The 20,155-nt window shown below is 44.8% G+C and overlaps 2 protein-coding genes across 4 annotated transcripts in view; one reads left to right on the forward strand and one right to left on the reverse strand.

The window, feature by feature from the left end:
• LOC121487035 (translation initiation factor IF-2-like) overlaps positions 1–4,431 on the reverse strand; it is a 38,141-nt gene extending 33,710 nt beyond the window's left edge. Inside the window, exons 1-2 of the mRNA XM_041748501.1 lie at positions 4,334–4,431; positions 1,006–1,996 (exon numbers count right to left, since the gene is read on the reverse strand). Of these exons, the coding sequence (XP_041604435.1) occupies positions 1,036–1,996; positions 4,334–4,431 (1,059 nt within the window). The 3' untranslated portion in view covers positions 1,006–1,035. The remainder of the gene's footprint in view (positions 1–1,005; positions 1,997–4,333) is intronic.
• The window catches only part of LGALS8 (galectin 8), a 29,937-nt gene continuing 11,183 nt past the window's right edge, over positions 1,402–20,155 (forward strand). The window contains exons 1-3 of one of the 3 annotated variants that reach the window (XM_041748853.1): positions 1,402–1,547; positions 11,884–12,033; positions 19,891–19,979. In XM_041748853.1, coding sequence (XP_041604787.1) covers positions 11,992–12,033; positions 19,891–19,979 — 131 coding nt within the window. In that variant the 5' untranslated portion in view covers positions 1,402–1,547; positions 11,884–11,991. Of the gene's footprint in view, positions 1,548–1,588; positions 2,328–11,883; positions 12,034–19,890; positions 19,980–20,155 lie in introns of those variants that run through there. The other 2 variants (XM_041748851.1, XM_041748852.1) reach the window with 2 other exon arrangements.

The following is a 20,155-nucleotide window of genomic DNA, read 5'->3' on the forward strand; positions in this document are numbered from 1 at the left end:
GGGTCCCCCCCTACCCCGCTCGGGTCCCCCCCCACCGCGCTCGGGTCCCCCCCCACCGCGCTCGGGTCCCCCCCTACCCCGCTCGGGCCCCCGCCTACCCCGCTCGGGCCCCCCCCCACCGCGCTCGGGCCCCCCCCCCACCGCGCTCGGGTCCCCCCCCCACCCCGCTCGGGTCCCCCCCCACCCCGCTCGGGTCCCCCCCTACCCCGCTCGGGTCCGCCCCCTACCCCGCTCGGGTCCCGTCCTACCCCGCTCGGGTCCCGTCCTACCCCGCTCGGGTCCCGTCCTACCCCGCTCGGGTCCGCCCCTACCCCGCTCGGGTCCGCCCCTACCCCGCTCGGGTCCCGTCCTACCCCGCTCGGGTCCCGTCCTACCCCGCTCGGGTCCGCCCCCTACCCCGCTCGGGTCCCCCCCTACCCCGCTCGGGTCCGCCCCTACCCCGCTCGGGTCCCCCCCTACCCCGCTCGGGTCCGCCCCTACCCCGCTCGGGTCCGCCCCTACCCCGCTCGGGTCCCGTCCTACCCCGCTCGGGTCCGCCCCCTACCCCGCTCGGGTCCCGTCCTACCCCGCTCGGGTCCGCCCCTACCCCGCTCGGGTCCGCCCCTACCCCGCTCGGGTCCGCCCCTACCCCGCTCGGGTCCCGTCCTACCCCGCTCGGGTCCGCCCCTACCCCGCTCGGGTCCCGTCCTACCCCGCTCGGGTCCGCCCCTACCCCGCTCGGGTCCCCCCCCTACCGCGCTCGGGTCCCCCCCTACCGCGCTCGGGTCCCCTCCTACCGCGCTCGGGTCCCCTCCTACCGCGCTCGGGTCCCCTCCTACCGCGCTCGGGTCCCTCCTACCCCGCTCGACCCCCCCCTACCCCGCTCGGCCCCCCCCCTACCCCGCTCGGCCCCCCCCCCCACCCCGCTCGGGTCCCCCCTACCCCGCTCGGGTCCCCCCTACCCCGCTGCGGTCCCCCCCACCCGAGCCCCGAGCCGCCGTCCTCCCCGGGGGCGGGGTCACTCACCCCCTCCCTCGCCGGGACCTGGTGAGTCCCTCACTGCGGCTGCGAGTCCAGTTTCGCGCGGCCATTGGGCGGTTTGGGCTTCGGGCCCCGGCCCCGGAGGGCGGCGAACCCACCCCCGCGACTCGGCGACAGCCCGGGTGCCCCCATCCTAGGACGGGGCGTCCGCAGGTCGGGTCCTCCCGCGCAGCGCCGTCCGGACCGTGATCCAAGCAGAGTGCGGGGCAGCCGCTCGCTCGCAGACACGCGGGGCGCAGGGCCGACCCCTCCTTGGCAGGCCGCTGGCGTCCACTCGCACCCGACGCCCGGGCGGAGGCAGGAGCGCGCGCTCGGGGATGCCCCGCGTGCAGCCCCGCCCCCGTCCGCGCGCCCCGCCCCCGGAGGCCGCCGCCTGCCCCCGCCCGCAGAGCCCCGAGCGCTACAGGACACGGGCGGGGCCGCGGCTGCGGGACGGCGGCTGCGGGGCGCGCGGACCGGGGCCTGGAGGCGGCCTGACTCCTCTCGCTCTCCGTAGCCGCCCGGAGCGCCTTTCCCGCGAGGCCCGGGTGAGTTCGCGGCGGGCGGCCCTGCGGTGGGCGCGCCAGGGCGGGGGGGCCGCGGACGTGGCCGTGTCCTAGTCGGAGTCTGGCAGGTGGGACTGCGGGGGGCGTCCCGCCCGTCCTCTCGGCGGCTCGCTGGGCGGCTTGGGGGTCCCGGAGGAGCCGCCTCGGGAGCCCCCCGCCCCCGAGGTGCCGAGTCACCTGACTGCAGCGTCACAGGTTCCAAGCGTGGGGACCTCGGCGCTCTGCGCGCGGACGCGACGACGGCCTCCTGCGGGGGAGTAAACCGCGGGCGCGTGGCTGCGGGGCTTCCGGGAGGGGCTGCTTCCGGCCACGCCCCCCGGAGGGGTCGCTCCCCGGTCGGCCGTCTCGGCCGCGGCGTCTTCGTGTCCTTCCTTCGTGCTCGGATTCGTCCTTCCCGAAGTTCACGGAAGTCTCGAGGCTTTGACCAATGTCTCAGTTAGGACGGATCGGGGTCCCGTTTAGGTGGTGGACCGCGAGGGGTGCGGCGTTGTGTTCTCAGCAGAAGCGCGTAGATGCGCTTAACCGCGCGTTCGCTGTACCGTTCAGTGACAGTCTGTGCAAGAGAACGTAGGAAGTCTTACTTTCGTTTCTCCTTTAGTTGCGCTTGACGTCTTGAAGCCTCCCTGGAGCTATTTAGTGGGGACTCCTATCAGATGAGTACTTTTACCTTTAAAACTGCGGCTGATGCACAGCACATCCCCCCCCCCATAGTATTTTTTTTTTTTAAAGCCACAAGGAAAAGCTGTATCATGGATATTCAAGGTATTGGACTTTTTTTCTTTTTAAAGATTCTATTTATTTGTTTGTTTGTTTATTTATTTATTTATTTAAACGAGAGAGATAGAGAGAGAGAGAGCGAGCGCAGGAGCACGAGCATGAGGGGGTGGAGGCGAGGGTCAGAAGGACGGAAGGACAGAAGGACAGAAGGAGACGGAAAAGCAGACTCTGCTGAGCCAGGAGCCCGGATCTGGAGGACCCCAGCCACGTCAGAGGCTTAACAGACCAAGCCACTTAGACGCCCCTGGATTTTTTTTTTTTTTTTGGACTTGTTTAACTTGGAGGAGAAAGCAACGCCTTCTATTAAAATAAGAGCAAAAACTTATAAACACTATTACATTGTTTTATTGATTCCTTTAATCAGAGCAAACCTGTGAGGTGAATGCTATTCTTGTTTTCATTTTACAGATGAGAAGAGTTAAATGAGTATTGGTAGTTGGTACAGGACAATTTGCTATTTTATTTTTAGTAATAAATTACAACTTAATAGTTTTTCTGTGAATGTATTGTTCTAAATTTATTAATTTGTTTTAGTTCTGTTTGAGCACTTTAGGATTTGGGTGGTCAAAATAAAGGATAGTGCTAATTTTGCTTATCACAATTACCTTCTTTTTTCCTCCTGCTGTTAGCTTGCCTGCATGATGGGATAAACTTGTTTCTTCTTTTTGATTGAAGAATAATTGACATAGAATATTGTATTAATTTCAGGTGTAACAGTGAGTCAAATATTTATATATAGTTTATATAACATTGCTTCTGAAGTGATCACAAGTCTAACTAGCCTCCCCTGCAAAGTTGTTACCATATCATTGACTATCTCCAGTAAACATCTGTTACTGTAACTGAACCAACATGACTTTGCTCCTTGGTGAGTTACAGACAAAAACTACACCAGGTGAAGTGTGGCACCAAGGAGACTTTATTTTCATCAAATAATGAGATTGCGGGACTTAACTTTCAAGGCTGAGCCTCCTCAAGCCCAGTGAATGGGTTATTACGTAAATGAAGCTTGTGCTCCTGGTATTACATTAGTATTATGGTGAGGTAAAGGTAATTGTTTATTCCAGCGGTCTCTCCCTGGTCCATCTGTACAGCGTGAGTCAGGGGTTTAGGGCCACCAGAGCGCTTTCTCTGGGCAGTCATTCTTGCTTGAGGAGTCGTTTCTGTCTCCATCAAGGGACACTATGCCTATAGAGTCTTTGACCTGAGTTAAGGCTAAGCTGTAAAGAAGAGCTTCAGGAAAAATGCAGGACAAAGGTTAGTGGGTACAAGGAACTGTGTAGTGAACGTCAGATCTTGGGTGTAGCTGGTGACTTCCCCTTACCAAATTGTTACAATATTACTGATTATTGTATTATATTCCTTTTCTTATTTATTTTATATTTATTTATTTTATATTTATATTATTTTATAACTGGAATAACATACCTGTTCATTTCTTTCACCTGTTTTCCTCCATCCCTCTGGTAATCCTCAGTTCTCTGTATCTGTTGGTCTATTTTGTTACTTTTTCACTTAGCATAATACCCTCTAGATCCATCCATGTTTGTCACAAATGGCAGGATTTCATTATTTCTTATGTCTGAGTCATATTGCATATATATTTCATATATAAACCACATCTTTTTTATCAATTCAGCTAAGATGGATATTAGGTTGCCTTCATATCTTAGCTATTGTAAATAATGCTGCAATGAACATAGGATTGTATATGTCTTTTCCAATTGGTGCTTTTCATTTTTGGGGGGTAAATACCAAGAAGTGGAATTGGGTAATACTCCATTGTATATATATGCCACGTCTTTATTCATCTGTCGATAGACATCTGTGCTCTTTCCATGTTTTGGCTATTGTGGACATGGCTGCTATAAACATCGGGACGCAGTGCCCATTTGGATCAATATGTTTATATCCTTTGGATAAATACTTAGAAGTACAGTTGCTGGGTCATATGGCAGTTCTATTTTTAATTTTTTGAGAACCCTTCATACTGCTTCCCACAGTGACTACACCAGTTTGCATTCCCACCAACAGTGCACAGCTGCTCCCTTTTCACCACATCCTTGTCAACATTTGTAATTTCCGTCATCTTGATTTTAGCCATTCTGTTGGGTGTGAGGAGATCTCTCCTTATGGGTTTGATTTGCATTTTCCTGGTGATTAGTGATGTCGAGCATCTTTTCATGTGCTGGTTACTTATCTGTATGTCTTTGAAAAAAGTCTGTTCAGGTGTTCTGATAATTTTTTACTCAGATTGTTTTTTGATATTGAGTTGGGTGAGTTTTTTAATGTATTTTGGATGTTAAACCCTTTATTGGGCAAGTATCTTCTCCCGTTCAGTAGGCTTCCTTTTTGTTTTGTGGATGGCTTCCTTCACTGTGTAGAAGGTTTTTATTTTCTTGTAGGCCCATTTGTTAATTTTTGCTTTTGCCTCAGGAGACAGATCCAAAAAAAAATACTGCCAAGACTAATGTCAGATAGCTTACTGCCTATGTTTTCTTTTAAGGGTTTTATGTTTCAAGTCTCTTAAGGTTTTTTTTAATAATAAATTTATTTTTTATTGGTGTTCAATTTGCCAACGTACAGAATAACACCCAGTGCTCATCCCATCAAGTGCCCCCCTCAGTGCCCATCACCCATTCACCCCCACCCCTCGCCCTCCTTCCCTTCCCCCTCCCCTAGTTCGTTTCCCAGAGTTAGTTCAGGGAGTTAGAACAAATTATTTTAAGATTTGTGTGGAATCAGAAAAGACCCCACAGGGGAATTTTAAAAAAGAAAACCATAGCTGGGGGCATCACAATGCCAGATTTCAGGTAGTACTACAAAGCTGTGGTCATCAAAACAGACACATATCTCAATGGAACAGAATAGAGAATCCAGAAGTGGACCCTCAACTTTATGGTCATCTAATATTCGATAAAGGAGGAAAGACTATCCACTGGAAGAAAGACAGTCTCTTCAATAAATGGTGCTGGGAAAATTGGACATCCACATACATGCAGAAGAATGAAACTAGACCACTCTCTTTCACCATACACAAATATAAACTCAAAATGGATGAAAGATCTAAATGTGAGACAAGATTCCATCAAAATTATTTAAGTTTTTAATCCATTTTCAGTTTATTTTTGTATATGGTATAAGAAAATGGCCCAGTTTTTCTTCTGCATGTAGCTGTCCAGTTTTTTCAACATTACTTATTAAAGAAACTGTGCTTTCCCCATTCTTGCCTCTTTTATCATAAACTGACCACATAAGTGTGGGTTTATTTTTGGGCTCTCTGGTGTGTTTATTGATCTAGTTATCTGTTCTTTTTTATTACTGTACCTTGTAGTGTACTTTGAAATCTGGGAGCATGATACCTCCAGCTTTGTTATTCTTTGTCATAATTACTTTGGCTGTTTTTTGTTCTTTTTTTTTTTTTTTAATTTTTTTTATTTATTTATGATAGGCACACAGTGAGAGAGAGAGAAGCAGAGACACAGGCAGAGGGAGAAGCAGGCTCCATGCACCGGAAGCCCGACGTGGGATTCGATCCCGGGTCTCCAGGATCGCGCCCTGGGCCAAAGGCAGGCGCCAAACCGCTGCGCCACCCAGGGATCCCTTTTTGTTCTTTTTTGTTTGTGGTTCCATACAGATTTTAGGGTTATTTGCTTTCTACTTATGTAGAAAATGCCATCGGTACTTTGATAGGGATTGCATTGAATCTGTATATTGCTTTGGGTAGTATGGACATTTTGACAATACTGATTCTTCCGGTCTCTAAACATGGTAGATCTTTTCATTTATTTGTGTCATCTTCAGTTTCTTTGATCAATGTCTTAAAGTTTTTTTTTTTTTTAAGATTTTATTTATTTATTCATGAAAGACCCAGGGAGAGCAGCAGAGGCGTAGGCAGAGAGAGAAGCAGGCTCTCTCTGGGGAGCCTGATGTAGGGATCCCAGGACCCTGGGATCATGACCTGAGCCAAAGGCAGATGCTCAACCACTGAGCCACCAAGGTGCCCCAGTCTCTTTGTCTTACAGTTTTGAGACTACAGATCTTTTACCTCATTGATTAAATTTATTCCTAGGTACTTTACTCTTCTTGATGTGATGATAAATGGGATTGTTAATTTCTTTTTCTGAGAGTTCATTATTAATGTATAGAAATGGAACAGATTTCTATATACTGATTTTGTATCATGCAACTTTACTGAATTCATTTATTCTAATAGTTTAGAATAGTGGAGGGTTTAGGGATTTTTTTATATATAGTTTTGTCTCCTGCAAATAGCAACAGTTTTGCTTCTTGTCCAATTTGGATGCTTTTTATTTCTTTTTCTTGCCTAATTTCTCTGGTCAGGGGTTCCAATACGGTGTTGAATATAAGTGGCATAAGTGGGCAGACTTGCTCCTGATCTGAGAGGAAAAGCTTTCAGCTTTTCGTTACTGAGTATGATGTCAGTTGTGGCATATATGTGGCCTCATATTATGTTGAGGTATTTCCCTCTGTACTCCTTTTGTTGAGAGTTTAGTTATCAAAAGTCGATATTGAATTTAAGCAAATGGTTTTTTTTTTTCATCTACCAGGATGTTCCTATGATTTTCATCATTTGTTTTGTTAATATAGTGCTTTACATTAAATAATTTGCAGATATTGAAACAACCTTGCATCCCCGGAATAAATCCCACTTGATCATATGTATGATCCTTTTAATGTATTGCTGAATTTGGTTTGTTAATATTTTGTTGAGGATTTTTACATCTGTGTTCATCAGGGATATTGGCCTTTCACATATATAGATATATTTTTTTTGATAGTGTCTTTGTACAGTTCTGGTATCATGGTAATGTTGGCCTTGTAGAATAAGTTTGGAGTAGAAGGGTTCCTTCCTCTTCAGTTTGTTTGGAATAGCTTGAGAAGAATTAATAGTTCTTAAAATGTTTGGTGGAATTTACCTGTAAAGCTTTCTAGTCTTGGACTTTTGTTTATTAGGAGTTTTTTTTTTTAATTACTGATTTAATTTCATTACTAGTAATTGGTTTCTCTGGGTTTTTAATTTATTCCTAATTCAATTTTGAAAGGTTGTATGTTTCTTAGAATTTATCCGTTTCTTGTAGGTTGTCCAATTTGTTAGCATATAATTGTTCATAGTAGTCTCTTAGGAGCCTTTATATTTCTTTGGTATGAGTTGTAATTTCTCCTCTTTCATTTCTGATTCTATTTATTAGTCCCTTTTTCTTGATGAGTGTGGTTAAAAGTTTATTGATAAACAGTATTTTGTTTATTTCTTCAAAGAACTTGTTTCATTGATCTTTACTATTTTTTGTCTCCATTTATTTCTGTTTTGATATTTATTTCCTTCCTTTTACTAATTTTGTACTTTTCTGGGTTTTTTTTTTTTTTTTTTTTTTGGTTAGCTTTTGTTTATCTAGGAAACTTCTTATCTCTCCTTCTATTCTGAATTATAGCCTTACTTGATACAGTATTATTGGCTACAGATTTTTTTCCTTTCAGCATTTTAAATATATCATACTACTCTTTTCTGGCCTGCATGGTTTCTGCTTAAGAATTAACTGATAGCCTCATGGAGTTTCCTTTCTCATGCCGTTTTTAAAATGCTCTCATTGGGGCATCTGGGTGGCTCAGTCAGTTAAGTATCTGCCTTTGGCTTGGGTCATAATCCTGGGGTCCTGGGTCAGCAGGGAGCCTGCTTCTCCCTCTGCTGCTCACCCTGCTTGTGCTTGCTCTCTTTCTGTCAAATAAATAAATTAAAAAAAAATAAAATGCTCTCATTCTCAATATCACTACTTTTGTGCCATTTTCACTACTATGTGTCTTAGTGTGGAGCACTTTGGGTTGATTTTGTTGAGGGATCTCTATGTTTCCTGGACCTGGATGTCTGTTTCCTTGCCCAGATTTAGGAAGATTTCAGCTGTTATTTCTTCAAATAAATTTTCTGCTCTCTATTTTCTTTCTTCTCCTTCTGGGGTTTCTATAATGTGAATGTTGCACTTGATGGCATCCATGAATTCCCTAAGTCTCTTCTCATTTTACATAATATTTTTCTCTCGGCTGCTCAGCTTGATTACTTTCTATTACTCTGTCCTCCAGGTCATTGATTCATTCTTCTGCTTTGGTACCCTGCTATTTTTCCCATTAGTGTATTTTTAATTTCATTTATTGTGTTCTTTATCTTTGATTGGTTCTTTTTTTTTTTTTCATCTTTGTTCAAGGTCTCACTGATAATCTCCACTTTGAGTACTTTATTATCATTATTTTAAATTATCTATCAGGCATATTACTTATCTCCATTTTGCTTAGCTCTCTTGCTGTGGTTTTGTCCTATTTCGTTTGAGACATATTCCTTTGTCTCCTCATTTTGTCTAACTCTCTGTGTCTGTCTGTTAGGAAAGTCACCTATGTCTCTTCTTGAAAGTCCTGGCTTTATGAAGAGGAGTTCCTATAGTGACCTGCAATGCAGTGTTCCTTGTTCACTGGAACCTGGTTCTTCAGGGGTGTATCTTAATGTGTTGCATACATCCTGTTGTTGTGGATGAACCACTTTTGACTTTAGTCCATTTGTCTGCAGGGGCTCTCTTTGCTTGTTGTGTGCATAGTTTGGTCCTTATGGTGTTAGCAGACCAGTCTTGGGCTGCTGTGGGCTTGAGTTGAGTCAGAGCAGGCATTTCTCAGGGAAGTAGTAGCTCCAAACTTCAGGGTACTCTGTGTTATCTCCTGAGAAGTATTAGTTGGTAGGTGGGACCTGCAGAGGCAGAGCAGATCTGCCTCCAACCCTCCGCTGGGTCAGCAGTCAGACTGGTGTGTGGTGGGACACCTGGGTGGCTCCATGGTTGAGCATCTGCCTTTGGCTCAGGGCATGATCCTGGGGTCCTGATATTGAGTCCCTAAACCAGGCTCCCTGCAGGAGGACTTCTCCCTCTGCCTATTTCTCTCTCTCTCTGTGTCTCTCATGAGTAAATTAATAAAATCTTAAAAAAAAAAAAAAAGACTGGTGTGGTAGCTATATTCCTTTCTTCTTGGGGCAGTAATCATTTGGAGTCATGCTGGCCTGTTAGAGCTGCTTGCACACTGCCAGGTTTGTGGCTCAGATTTGAATGGGCTCCATCTAGGAGCCCATTGGAGGGTGTGGATCTACAACATGGGGGTTCTGGGGGTGTGGTGGGGCAATGGTGTTAGCAGGGTTTGCACACTGCCAGTTTTCTGCAGGAGAGGTCCTGAAGTGAACTGAGGCAGGCCTGACTAGAAGGGGAGATTCCTGAGGCCCAGGGACCAGAGAGCAATGGAGTGACGAAGTTCTCACTGTGTTCATTCCTTTCTTCTTTCTAGTTTGGTCAGTGTCTTTTTGACTATTACTTTGAACTTTTTTTTTTTTTTGTATTTTTTTTTTTTATTGGAGTTCGATTTGCCAACATAGAGTATAACACCCAGTGCTCATCCTGTCAAGTGCCCCCCTCAGTACCCGTTACCCAGTCACCCCATCCCCCTGCCCACCTCCCCTTCCGTTACTCCTTGTTCATTTCCCAGAGTTAGGAGTCTCTCGTGTTCTGTCACCCTCTCTGATATTTCCCACTCATTTTCTCTCCTTTCCCCATTAATCCCTTTCACTATTTTTTATATTCCCCAAATGAATGAGACCATATAATGTTTGTCCTTCTCCGATTGACTGACTTCACTCAGCATAATACCCTCCAGTTCCATCCATGTTGAAGCAAATGGTGGGTATTTGTCGTTTCTAATGGCTGAGTAATATTCCATTGTATATATAGACCACATCTTCTTTATCCATTCATCTTTCCATGGACACCGAGGCTCCTTCCACAGTTCGGCTATTGTGGACATTGCTGCTATAAACATTGGGGTGCAGGTGTCTTGGTTTTCCACTACATCTGTATCTTGGGGTAAATCCCCAGTAGTGCAATTGCTGGGTCCTAGGGTAGCTCTATTTTTTTTTTAAGATTTATTTATTCATGATAGACATAGAGAGAGAGGCAGAGATAACAGGCAGAGGGAGAAGCAGGCTCCATGCCGGGAACCCGACGCGGGACTCTATCCTGGGACTGCAGGATTGCGCCCTGGGCCAAAGGCAGGTGCCAAACCGCCGAGCCACCCAGGGATCCCCTCTATTTTTAACTCTTTGAGGAACCTCCACACAGTTTTCCAGAGTGGCTATACCAATTCACATTCCCACCAACAGTGCAAGAGAGTTCCCCTTTACTTTGAACTCTTTATTGCATAGTTTGCTTATCTGTGTTTTCTTAAGTTATTTTTCTGAAGTTTTGTCTTGTTTTTTTTTTCTCCCTTTTTAAATTTTTTTTTCTTTTTTCTTTTTTTTTAATTGTTCTCTTTTGGAACATACTTTTTTCTCTCCTTATTTTGCTTAACTCTCTGTTTCTATATATTAAGTAGTTCAGCTATGTCTCCTGGTCTTGAAGGAGTGGCTTTATGTAGATGTTCTGAGGGGCACAGAAATACAGTCCCCCATGGCCACCAGAGCCAGTTGCTCCAGGGTTCTCCCTGGTGTGGGCTGCATGCACCATCCTGTTGTAGCAGGATTGTGGCTGTAGGTGTGCTGGTGGGAAGGGCTGACCTCCTCCTGCTCAGCTGGCTGTTAGGCCTGGCTGCATGTGTTTCAGGCTGCTCTGGTGGGCAGGGTTATCGCCCTATTGGCTGCAAGGCCATGAAGAGGCACAAGGTTGTGTGGGGCTCTCAGCATTGTGCACCCCCTGACATTAGCAGTCTAGAGGCAAATCAGTATGGCAGAATGAGATGGCAAAAATGGCTGCCACCAGTGTCTTTGTCCCCAGGCAGAAACCCAGCTGTCCCCTGCCTCTCCAGCAGATGCTCCAGGGTTATAAGGGGTCTCCTTCACCTCTGGTCTCTGCTTTTTGTATGGTATTTTTGTGCTGGTCTCAGGGTTGAGCAAGTCTGCACACGGGCTACCTTTAAGAATGGGTTTTCCCTTCCCTACAGTTCTGTCGTTTTTGCGGGTGATTGATTCCCTGTTGGTTTTGAAAGTCATTTGTTTTGGGGGCTGTCTCATCTCTCATCTGTGCAGAATATAAGGCCTGATGTGAGCTTGAATCTCTTACTCCTCTGAGAAAACTTCCATACCTTTGAGCTCTGCCTGGACTGTGGAATCCCATGCCTGGGTGTGAGACTGTATTTCTGCCCCTTCTTTCTCAGTGCTGTGCCTTGTTGTGGACGTTCTGTTCATCCAGTTTCTAGGTACCCCTTTCAAAGAAGTTATTTTATATGTAGTTGTAGATTTGCTGTATCCATGGGAGGAGGTGAGCTCTGGATCTTCCTATGCAGCCTATTTGAACCCTCTTCTCTTCTCATGTATATTTTAAGTCTGGACTGATAGTCCAAAATTACTTAGTGTACAAGTATGCAAGGTAAGAATTGGGGTCAGATCTTTGATTGTCATAGCATCCTGTTATTTGGTAAATATCAGTCAAATAATTTGTAATTTAAATTAAAAACAATTATGATGAAAAATGATGCATACTAATTTTTCTTTCTCTCTTTTACACAGGGCAAGAGCCTCAGTTTCAATCTGGGAAGTCTTTAAATGAAACTTGCTTAAAATCTTAGATCATACATAGAAGAGAGACCTCAATCAACAATAAGGTGAAAAAGAGTGATGTTGTCCTTAAAAAACCTGCAGAATATCCTCTATAACCCGGTAACTGATTTTTATAAAATCACTTTTTATCTGTGGCAGGATTTAGAGCAAATCCAATTGGATAGTAATTATCCATTGTTGGGGAGGGTTGACGATCAAATTCAGTAAATATATGGAAAGTACGCACTGTGTGATAAGCACTATGGTGGTCGCTGACAGAAAAACAAAGACCTTGGAACTCAGTCTAGTGGAGGACAAGATCATAGTGACAGTACAAAGTGGTGAGAATGTGTTCTGAATGGAAAGCAACAGGGTATGGTGGAGGGAAGCCAACTTTGGTGGTTCTGAGAAGATAATAAGACATTTTCAAAGGCAAATGGATTCATTGCTATAAAAAATGTTTTATTTTCTTTTTAAATTAGACTCTATTCCTGAGAAGTAAATGTCTCAGCTTTTCCCTCTGCCTTTTGAATACTGCTTCATATTTGAGTGGGGGAAAGGTCAAAATCTAGGGGCAAGATGGAGAAAGAGAAGAATTAAGGGTCCTGTGATCCAAGAGCCCCAGTGACTGCAATTCCCAGAACTTTCAGTGTACATAGTGGGAAATAATGAACTTGTTTTAGTTTCATGTGGTGATAAGAATCTTTAGAAATACATGGTTTCCACATATGTGAAACTGAATCCTGAATTTATGTCTAAGAGTTGTTGCTTTTTTTTTTTTTGTAACCCCCTCAGGAGACTTGTGGGCAGAGAAGGGAGTGTGGGAGTCCTTGAAGCAGGGCCCTAAGCCAGTCTCCTTAGTTTTCGTGTGTCCCCTGTTTTTGTTACTTAGTTTCTAGTTGTAACTCTTATCTAGGTTTTTATGTCATTGTGCAGTGAGGGACAACCACCGCATGGAGCAAATTCCATTTTAGAAGAAATAGCCTTCAATAGTAGTAGGTTTAAAAAGGAAGACTGAATTTGAAGTCCGTGAGACATTCAAAATGATTTTCTGTATCTTAGAGTTAAAAACATCTCAAGGTTAGGGGCGCTTGGGGTGCTCAGTGGGTTGAGCATCTGACTCTTGATCTCAGCTCAGGTCTTGATCTCAGGGTCATGAGTTCAAGCCCCATGTTGGGCTCCACCCTGGGTGTGGAGTCTGCTTACAAACAACAATAACATCTCAAGGTCGTAGATGGACTTTCTGCAAAGATTAAAAAAAAAAAAAAAAAAAAAGGCTGCCCACAAGGGTGTCTGAAGTCCAGTCCTGGCTCTAGCCAGGGGGCAGAAGGGATGGTCAGCTTACACTCCTTAGTTCTGCCTTTCCTGCACAAAGGTGCCTTGTCTGAATGTGATTTAGAAAGTAATTTTTATAGATTAAGATCCCTGTGCATCCTGATACAAGCATGCTGATGATGCTTATAATTTCTGGGATTAGCACACTCAGCTACAGGGTCAAAACAAGAATATACTGACAGTCACTTCCTGCTGAACGTCCAGGAGACCTAGTGCCACTTCAGGGCAGGAAGCACAGCCAGGGCTCCCACATGGGCTTGCTGCTGTTCTGAGGATCACATATGATGACACATTTTTCCAAAGTAAATATTTTTGGCAAGTAGCCTTTTTGGTTGTTTTGTTTGTGTTTGTTTGTGTTTGTTTGTGTCTGTTTTCACAAGCAGGAAAGTGTAGAGGGAGAAAGATTGAACTGAATAGCAAAAATGACGTTTTGCTGGGGTGCCTGGGTGGCTCAGTTGGTTAAACATCCTACTTTTGATTTCAGCTCATGTCGTGATCCCAGGGTCATGGGATCGAGCCCCACACTCAGTAAGAAATCTGCTTCGGATTCTCTCTCTCTCTCTCTCTCTCTCTCTCTCTCTCTCTCTCTCTCCCCCCCTTCCCCTTGTGCTCCACTCCCCCGCCCCCGAATCACTGACTCTGTCTCCATCTCCGTCTCTCTCTAAAATGAATAAATAAATATTTTTAAAAAAATGACATTGTGCTCCATCTTTAAATTTCACTTATTAAGTAAGTATTCACAGCAGGAAGTACCCATCCTGCTAAGCTTTTCTTCAGTTTTTTGAACTGATCACTAACAAAATAACCGTAATGCATGAAAATAGTGCTTTTTAAGTCTAGCTTGTACAATACCCTAATTGACTTAAAAGATCTAAGTTATTTGCAATCTTTTCCTCCCCCAGACCATGGTCTTTTGAACACTGGAAGGGCAGCTAGCTGCAAATGGGAGAAAAGCTTAAAGTAGTGTGGACACTCTTATGTTTATTGACTTTCTATTGCATGATTTATTAAGCATCATGAAGATACAGAACTACCACCTTTTTTTTCCCTTAACATTTCTAAAGTTTTCATCCACAATGGTGGCAAATTCTATCCATATGAAGTCTTTTTGGAAAACAAAGTACACTATATAACTGTCCTATGTGCTTTTTCATACCCAATTTATTTCACTGACTGTTGCGGTTTCCAAAGTTCTCAACATGTGACTGAGTTAGCCGGTTAAGAAGTTACTTAGCAGCAAATCACATTGGTTGTTACAAGTGTATAAACCGCTTGTCAGCATTCATTCCACTGGTGCCAAAAAGCTCATCCTTCCGGTCTGTGGGAACTTGCTTCCACATTCATCCTTTGCTCTGTAGTATTCTGAGTACCCTCCTTTCTGCCTTACCACTTAATCTTAAAACACAAGAGAGTAAAACCTTTTTTAACCTCTGAGGTCCTGTCCAGGCTTGTGACATCGTCGTTCCTCCTTGGCTGACCACTGTCCCTGGGGCGCATCTGTTCTGCCGTCTTGATTCCCTCACCACAGCTCTGCCCTCTGATTTTTTTTTTTTTACTCTTTCTTAATTTCCTTTTTGTCTTTACTAGTTGTGTCTTTGACTTTCTCTTTATTTTGTGTCTTCATTTACTGATCACCGTTAGACCTTTTGAGTATGTACACAATGTGGGAACACTTCGGCTTTTACCTAAGGCTCTGCTGTCAGATGCCCTGCCAACCCTTCCAGACTTAGGAGTTCAAAACTAAAGTCACATCTTCCTCCCCGAACCAGCTTCCCTCTAGAAGGTTTCCATTTCTGTCTGTGTCTTTCTGCTGTTTAAATTTTGCCTCCTTCCATGCTGCCATGCCCTAAATACTTTGGAGATAATCTGTGTTCAATTTCATTTCATTTAGGTTATAGGTTTTCCTTTTTTATTATTATTTTTAAAACCTAAAGATTTTAGTGCAAATCTTTTACGGTGATCAGTGATTACAACCTGCTGAAAGCTTAGATGATGGTTTGCATTTTATAGCCATATTTTTAAATTAAGGAACATACTTTTTTATAGCTATAATGCCATTGCACACTTAATAGACTGCAGTATAATGTAAACATAACTTTATTATGTACTGGGAAACCAAAACATTTATCTGAATGGCTTTACTGCATTCTCCACTTTGTGAAAGTGCCTTGGAAACTGACCCTGCAGTATCTCCGAGGTGTACCTGCATATACACTGCCCTGTGTGCCACTTTTCCTGTTCACCACATTTTGGGGATACTGGCACACTGGGACTTGCTCACATAGTTTCATGGCTGCATGATGGTCCATTTTGTGGATACACTGTCACTTATTTAGCTAGTTCCCATTAAAGGACTGTTCTCTTTTGTGACCTGATCCAGCGCTATATTGTACAGCCAGGTATGTGCATCTTTATGTATGTGTGCCATTTTGTAGTGTAAATCTGTAAAAGGGGAATCAGTGGGTCAAATGGCTTGATACTGACTTCATTATCTTTTTAAAAAGTCTTCCTTATATTTTCATATTAAGGATTTTGACAGTCTTCCCATATTGAAATTGACCTCGATATGTCCAGCTCTGACCGATCCTTTTCACCTTTCTCTTCCCATCTCCTGCATCAAGGTCCCCAATTACACACCCAGGTGTGATGATTCACCAGCACAGAGTCATAGTCATGGCTGTGATTTATTACAGTGAAATGACATAGAGCAATATCAAAGGGAGAGGGGACCTGGGCAAAGTCCAGGGGAAATCAGGTGCAGGGTCCCACAGGTGCTCTCCTGGTGGACTCACCCCAGATGAACTGAAATCCCGCAGCAGCAAGCTGTGACACTGCAGGTGAAATGCTGCCTACCAAGTAAGCTCATCAGAGACTCACTGCCCAGGGATTTTATTGGGGACTGTTTATATAGACCACTTCGCCTAGCACAAACTGAAATTCTAGACTTCTGTAAGGAAAGCAGGTTTTTAGTATGAACCATATCATTTGCACAAGCAGTTTAGGTATAGGAGACCACCTTCATCCTTTTGAGTGGTGGATGGTTCCCCCAAATCCAAGTTCCTGGATCCTGGCCACAAGCCAGCCTTGTACAAGGGAGCCTTTCAGGGCTTGCAGTCAGGTCTGTTTTGTGTGCGCTGTGTGTGTGTGTTTCTTTTTTAAGATTTTGTTTATTTATTCATGAGAAACAGAGAGAGAGGCAGAGACATAGAGAAGCAGGCTTCCTGCAGGGAACCCAATGTGGGACTCGATCCCGGGACCGAGCCAAAGGCAGATGCCCAACCACTGAGCCACCCAGACATCCCATTTCTGCTTTGTTAACTCTCTTCTGCATATTCCCTCATATTACAAGACATTTTACAAACCTTTTCCCCTGCCTTTCCCTTTCTCTCAGCTTATCAACCTCAGTACCTTTAATGATCATCCCTGCTCTGACTCTGAGCATGAGTTCCGGCCGTTCATTTAATGTGTGGTCCTGGATCCCCTCTTAGATGTTCTCCTAGCCCATCACTCAAGAATTGTCCAAAAGTAAACATATCTTCCTTCTGAAATTCTGTTTCCTCCCCAGTTTTACCATTTTAGATGGTGGCCCTATACAGATCGTTTCCTTTGAAATATTTCTTGTGTCTGTTTCTTCCTCCCCCCACTCCTATGTCTACTGCTGTGGCCTGGATTGTAGCCTTATCTCAGGCTCACTGCAAGTAACCACTGTACCCCAAGAATCCCCTGTGCTCCAGTGTATTTTATTCCACTGGACTGTTTCCCTAGATCCCACTTTCATGATCTCATTCTAAAGTCTGACCCTGACTGTCTTGAATGCTCCCTTATTGCTTATGGTTCCAGATATGTTTTTTCTTTTCCCACCTCTGCTTTTGTAAACGGACCTTTCTACCTGAACTGGCTTTCCCCTCTTGATTGCCTGGCTCAAACCACGCCAAGTTTCAAAGAAACTTCCTTTGGGCAACCTGGAATTCATTACACATTTTTTCTGAAGCACCAATTTGGCGCTTACTGCCCTGCGTTTTAAGAGGCTGAACTAGTCACGGTTGGCAGTTGCAAGCACAGAAGCTAGTCTCTAAGCAGAGAAGGAATTTATTAAATGATACTGAGTAGTCCTCAGAATCTTTAGCAGGACTGAAGAACCACACTTGGCAACTACATAATCACAGACAGCATCCAAAGTCAGGCTGTAAGACTCTTCCCACCAAGAGGGTACTTCTGCCCTGGCAGCACCGTCACTGCCACCTCTGCCTCTGACCCTGGGTAGGGCCGCTGCCCCCCAGCAGAGCAAATACTGGATGATTCTGGCTTCTTGTCCCGGCTCTAACATCACATCTGAGCTGGGGGTCCCGAGTGACAGAGTTCCGTCATATGTCCTGGCCTTTCCCTGCACTCTAGATGAGGTTGAATGTTTCTGTGGTGAACAGGAATTGTCCAGGTATGGGAGAGACAGCCCGAGTACCCCATCTCTACTCTGATTATCTTCCCACGGGTATCTGTCGTCTTCCCAGCTGTATTATAAGCTCCTCAGGGACAAGAAGACTCTTACACTTGCTTTTATCTGTGTTCCACCTCAGTGAGACCTTTGTGTGTAGCAGACACAGAAGTAATCCTAAACAGGCAAAGCAGTTATGAGCCAGCTAGCATGTTCTGGCAGATAATACTGAACCTAAGTATGGCTCATGCTTACAGTACTGTCTCCAGGGCTGTATTTTAATTTTTTTTTGACGTAAGTTATTTGTGAAACATCAAAGCTTGACGTTTCCCTACAAAACAATACCCTTCTCCCTTTTAACAGGAGCAAATAGTCATGAGTTCAGTGAGTGGGCTGCAGGGCAGTTCGTGTTGCTCATGTGATCCAAATCACTTGAGTATGACTGACATCGTGGAGGGTACTTCCCTCAGTAGGAAGCATTAATCCAGACAACTGAAATAGCAAATGGTGAAAATGTCGTTTCTCAGATTGGAACAACTTATGAATGATGGTGAAGAACTTACAGTGATGGGGACAGATTATTGGTCTGAGAAAGCTCTCTTCATCCCATCCCTCAAGTTAAATATATACTGAAAACTTGTGTTTATAAAAAGATAAACACAGAGATCAGGAAAACAAAAATCCCATCCCTTGAGAAAACTGCTGTTAATTTTTTTGGCTTATTTCATTACGGCGTTTCTTTCTTTAATGTTTATCATGAACTTAGAGTACTTAGTTACAGTCATACAATGTATAGTCCTGTAGGCTGTTTTCTCACTAATATTTATATCCCTAAATAGTTTGAACATATTTGAAGTTACGAAAACTTCAGTTTATTTATTTATTTATTTATTTATTTATTTATTTTTTTTTTTTAAAACTTCAGTTTATTAAGAGATTTCCACTGTGGAGCGTGCTGCCAGCTATTCCTGGAATCAGCTGTGGCCCAAAGATCAGTGTAGAAGTGTAATTCCTCTACATTCTCTACTCATAAAACCCAGCTACTCTGATGTGTGTTGTGGTATTTTCTAGTGTGATGGGCTCTGCTCATCCTACCCACTCAGCTCTCAGCAGCTGTCATGACACCAGGTGACAGCTGGCTTTCATCATTTCCTGCCATTCTCAGTGATCGCTTGGCTGGCTGGCCCCAGGCAGCTTATAATCTAGGCAGAGTCTAATGTGCTATGCAGCCCTTCAGAGAGGAGTGAGGTCTGCTGGCCCATGGAGTCCAGAAAAGGCTCCATGAAGAAGATGGCGCTTTCACTGAGATTTTTCAGCTTGGTAGCAACCTATCGACAACTACTTTTATACGTGCTCTCTTGTTCTAGGTCTTATTTCTTGACAATCAGAGCCACCTTGGATAGATTTTAGCATTTATGTCATAACTCGGGTTGGCTCAGCATAAGGCATGATGGCGTATGGCCTGCTTGGTTTGCTTAGATGCTCCCGAGTGGAAGGGGTGGTGGTTGTGATGCAGGAGATGCAACCAGTGGGTGGGGAGGACACTAGAGTCACCTCTGGAAAAGGGGAGTGACAAGATCTGATAGTGTGTCCGGCCCCAGGCAGAAAGGCTGGGTTCCAGGTGATGAGGGGGCAGGCTGGGACCTGGATACTATGTTGGAAGCCAAGCCTGAGACTGAACCAGGCGAGGTGGATGCCGTGTCTTGAGAGACCACAAGCACCCGGTGTCATCCTCCTTAAGATCACATGGTTCTGATTCTTAGCAGTGCAGTGGGCTGAGGTCTGGAAGCCTGGCAGGGAAGATAGACACTGATCCCAGGTATGGAGGAGGGGCTAAGTTCACAGGGAGTGTCATTGTCTCCATCAGCATGGCCTTGGGGTCTCAAGTGGTCTGGGTCCCATGCTAGGATCATCAGTGGAACTTTAGGGAAAAGGGAGGGGAAGGGGGAACAGGACTCCCAGCAAGTTGTTTTTGTTTTCAGAATTATCCTATTAAGTAGACATCTTATTTCACAAAACCCACGCTAAATAAAAAGTTCTGTGAACTTTCAGCTGTGTCTTTTTTCAAAGAACTCAGGTTTGCAGATACTGTCACAGTAGTGACTTGGAAAATGCTAGATTCTGAGCAGATTTACATGCAGCCTTTCATAATGTAGCCTTTCTGTTTTGTTTATGTAAACATCCACTTGTTAAATATTTTTTCTTCCTAGGTAATCCCCTATGTTGGGACCATTCCTGGGCAGTTGGAGCCTGGAACCTTGATTGTAATACGTGGGCATGTTCCTTGTGATTCGGACAGGTAAAACCATCCTGTGAAATGGAAAAACCACATGACTGAACGGTCTTTTAGTGGGGAGACTGTTTGGATACTTTGAGGCCTGGTTTTGCTTTCATCAGTAGCCCTGGCCCAGGTACTGAGAAGATGGGAGTGAATAACCGAAAGTCACTTGGGTGTTTTATTTTACTGTAGTAAGT

Source organism: Vulpes lagopus, chromosome 3, assembly GCF_018345385.1.
Source record: "Vulpes lagopus strain Blue_001 chromosome 3, ASM1834538v1, whole genome shotgun sequence".
In the NCBI taxonomy this organism is placed as follows: Eukaryota; Metazoa; Chordata; class Mammalia; order Carnivora; family Canidae; genus Vulpes; species Vulpes lagopus.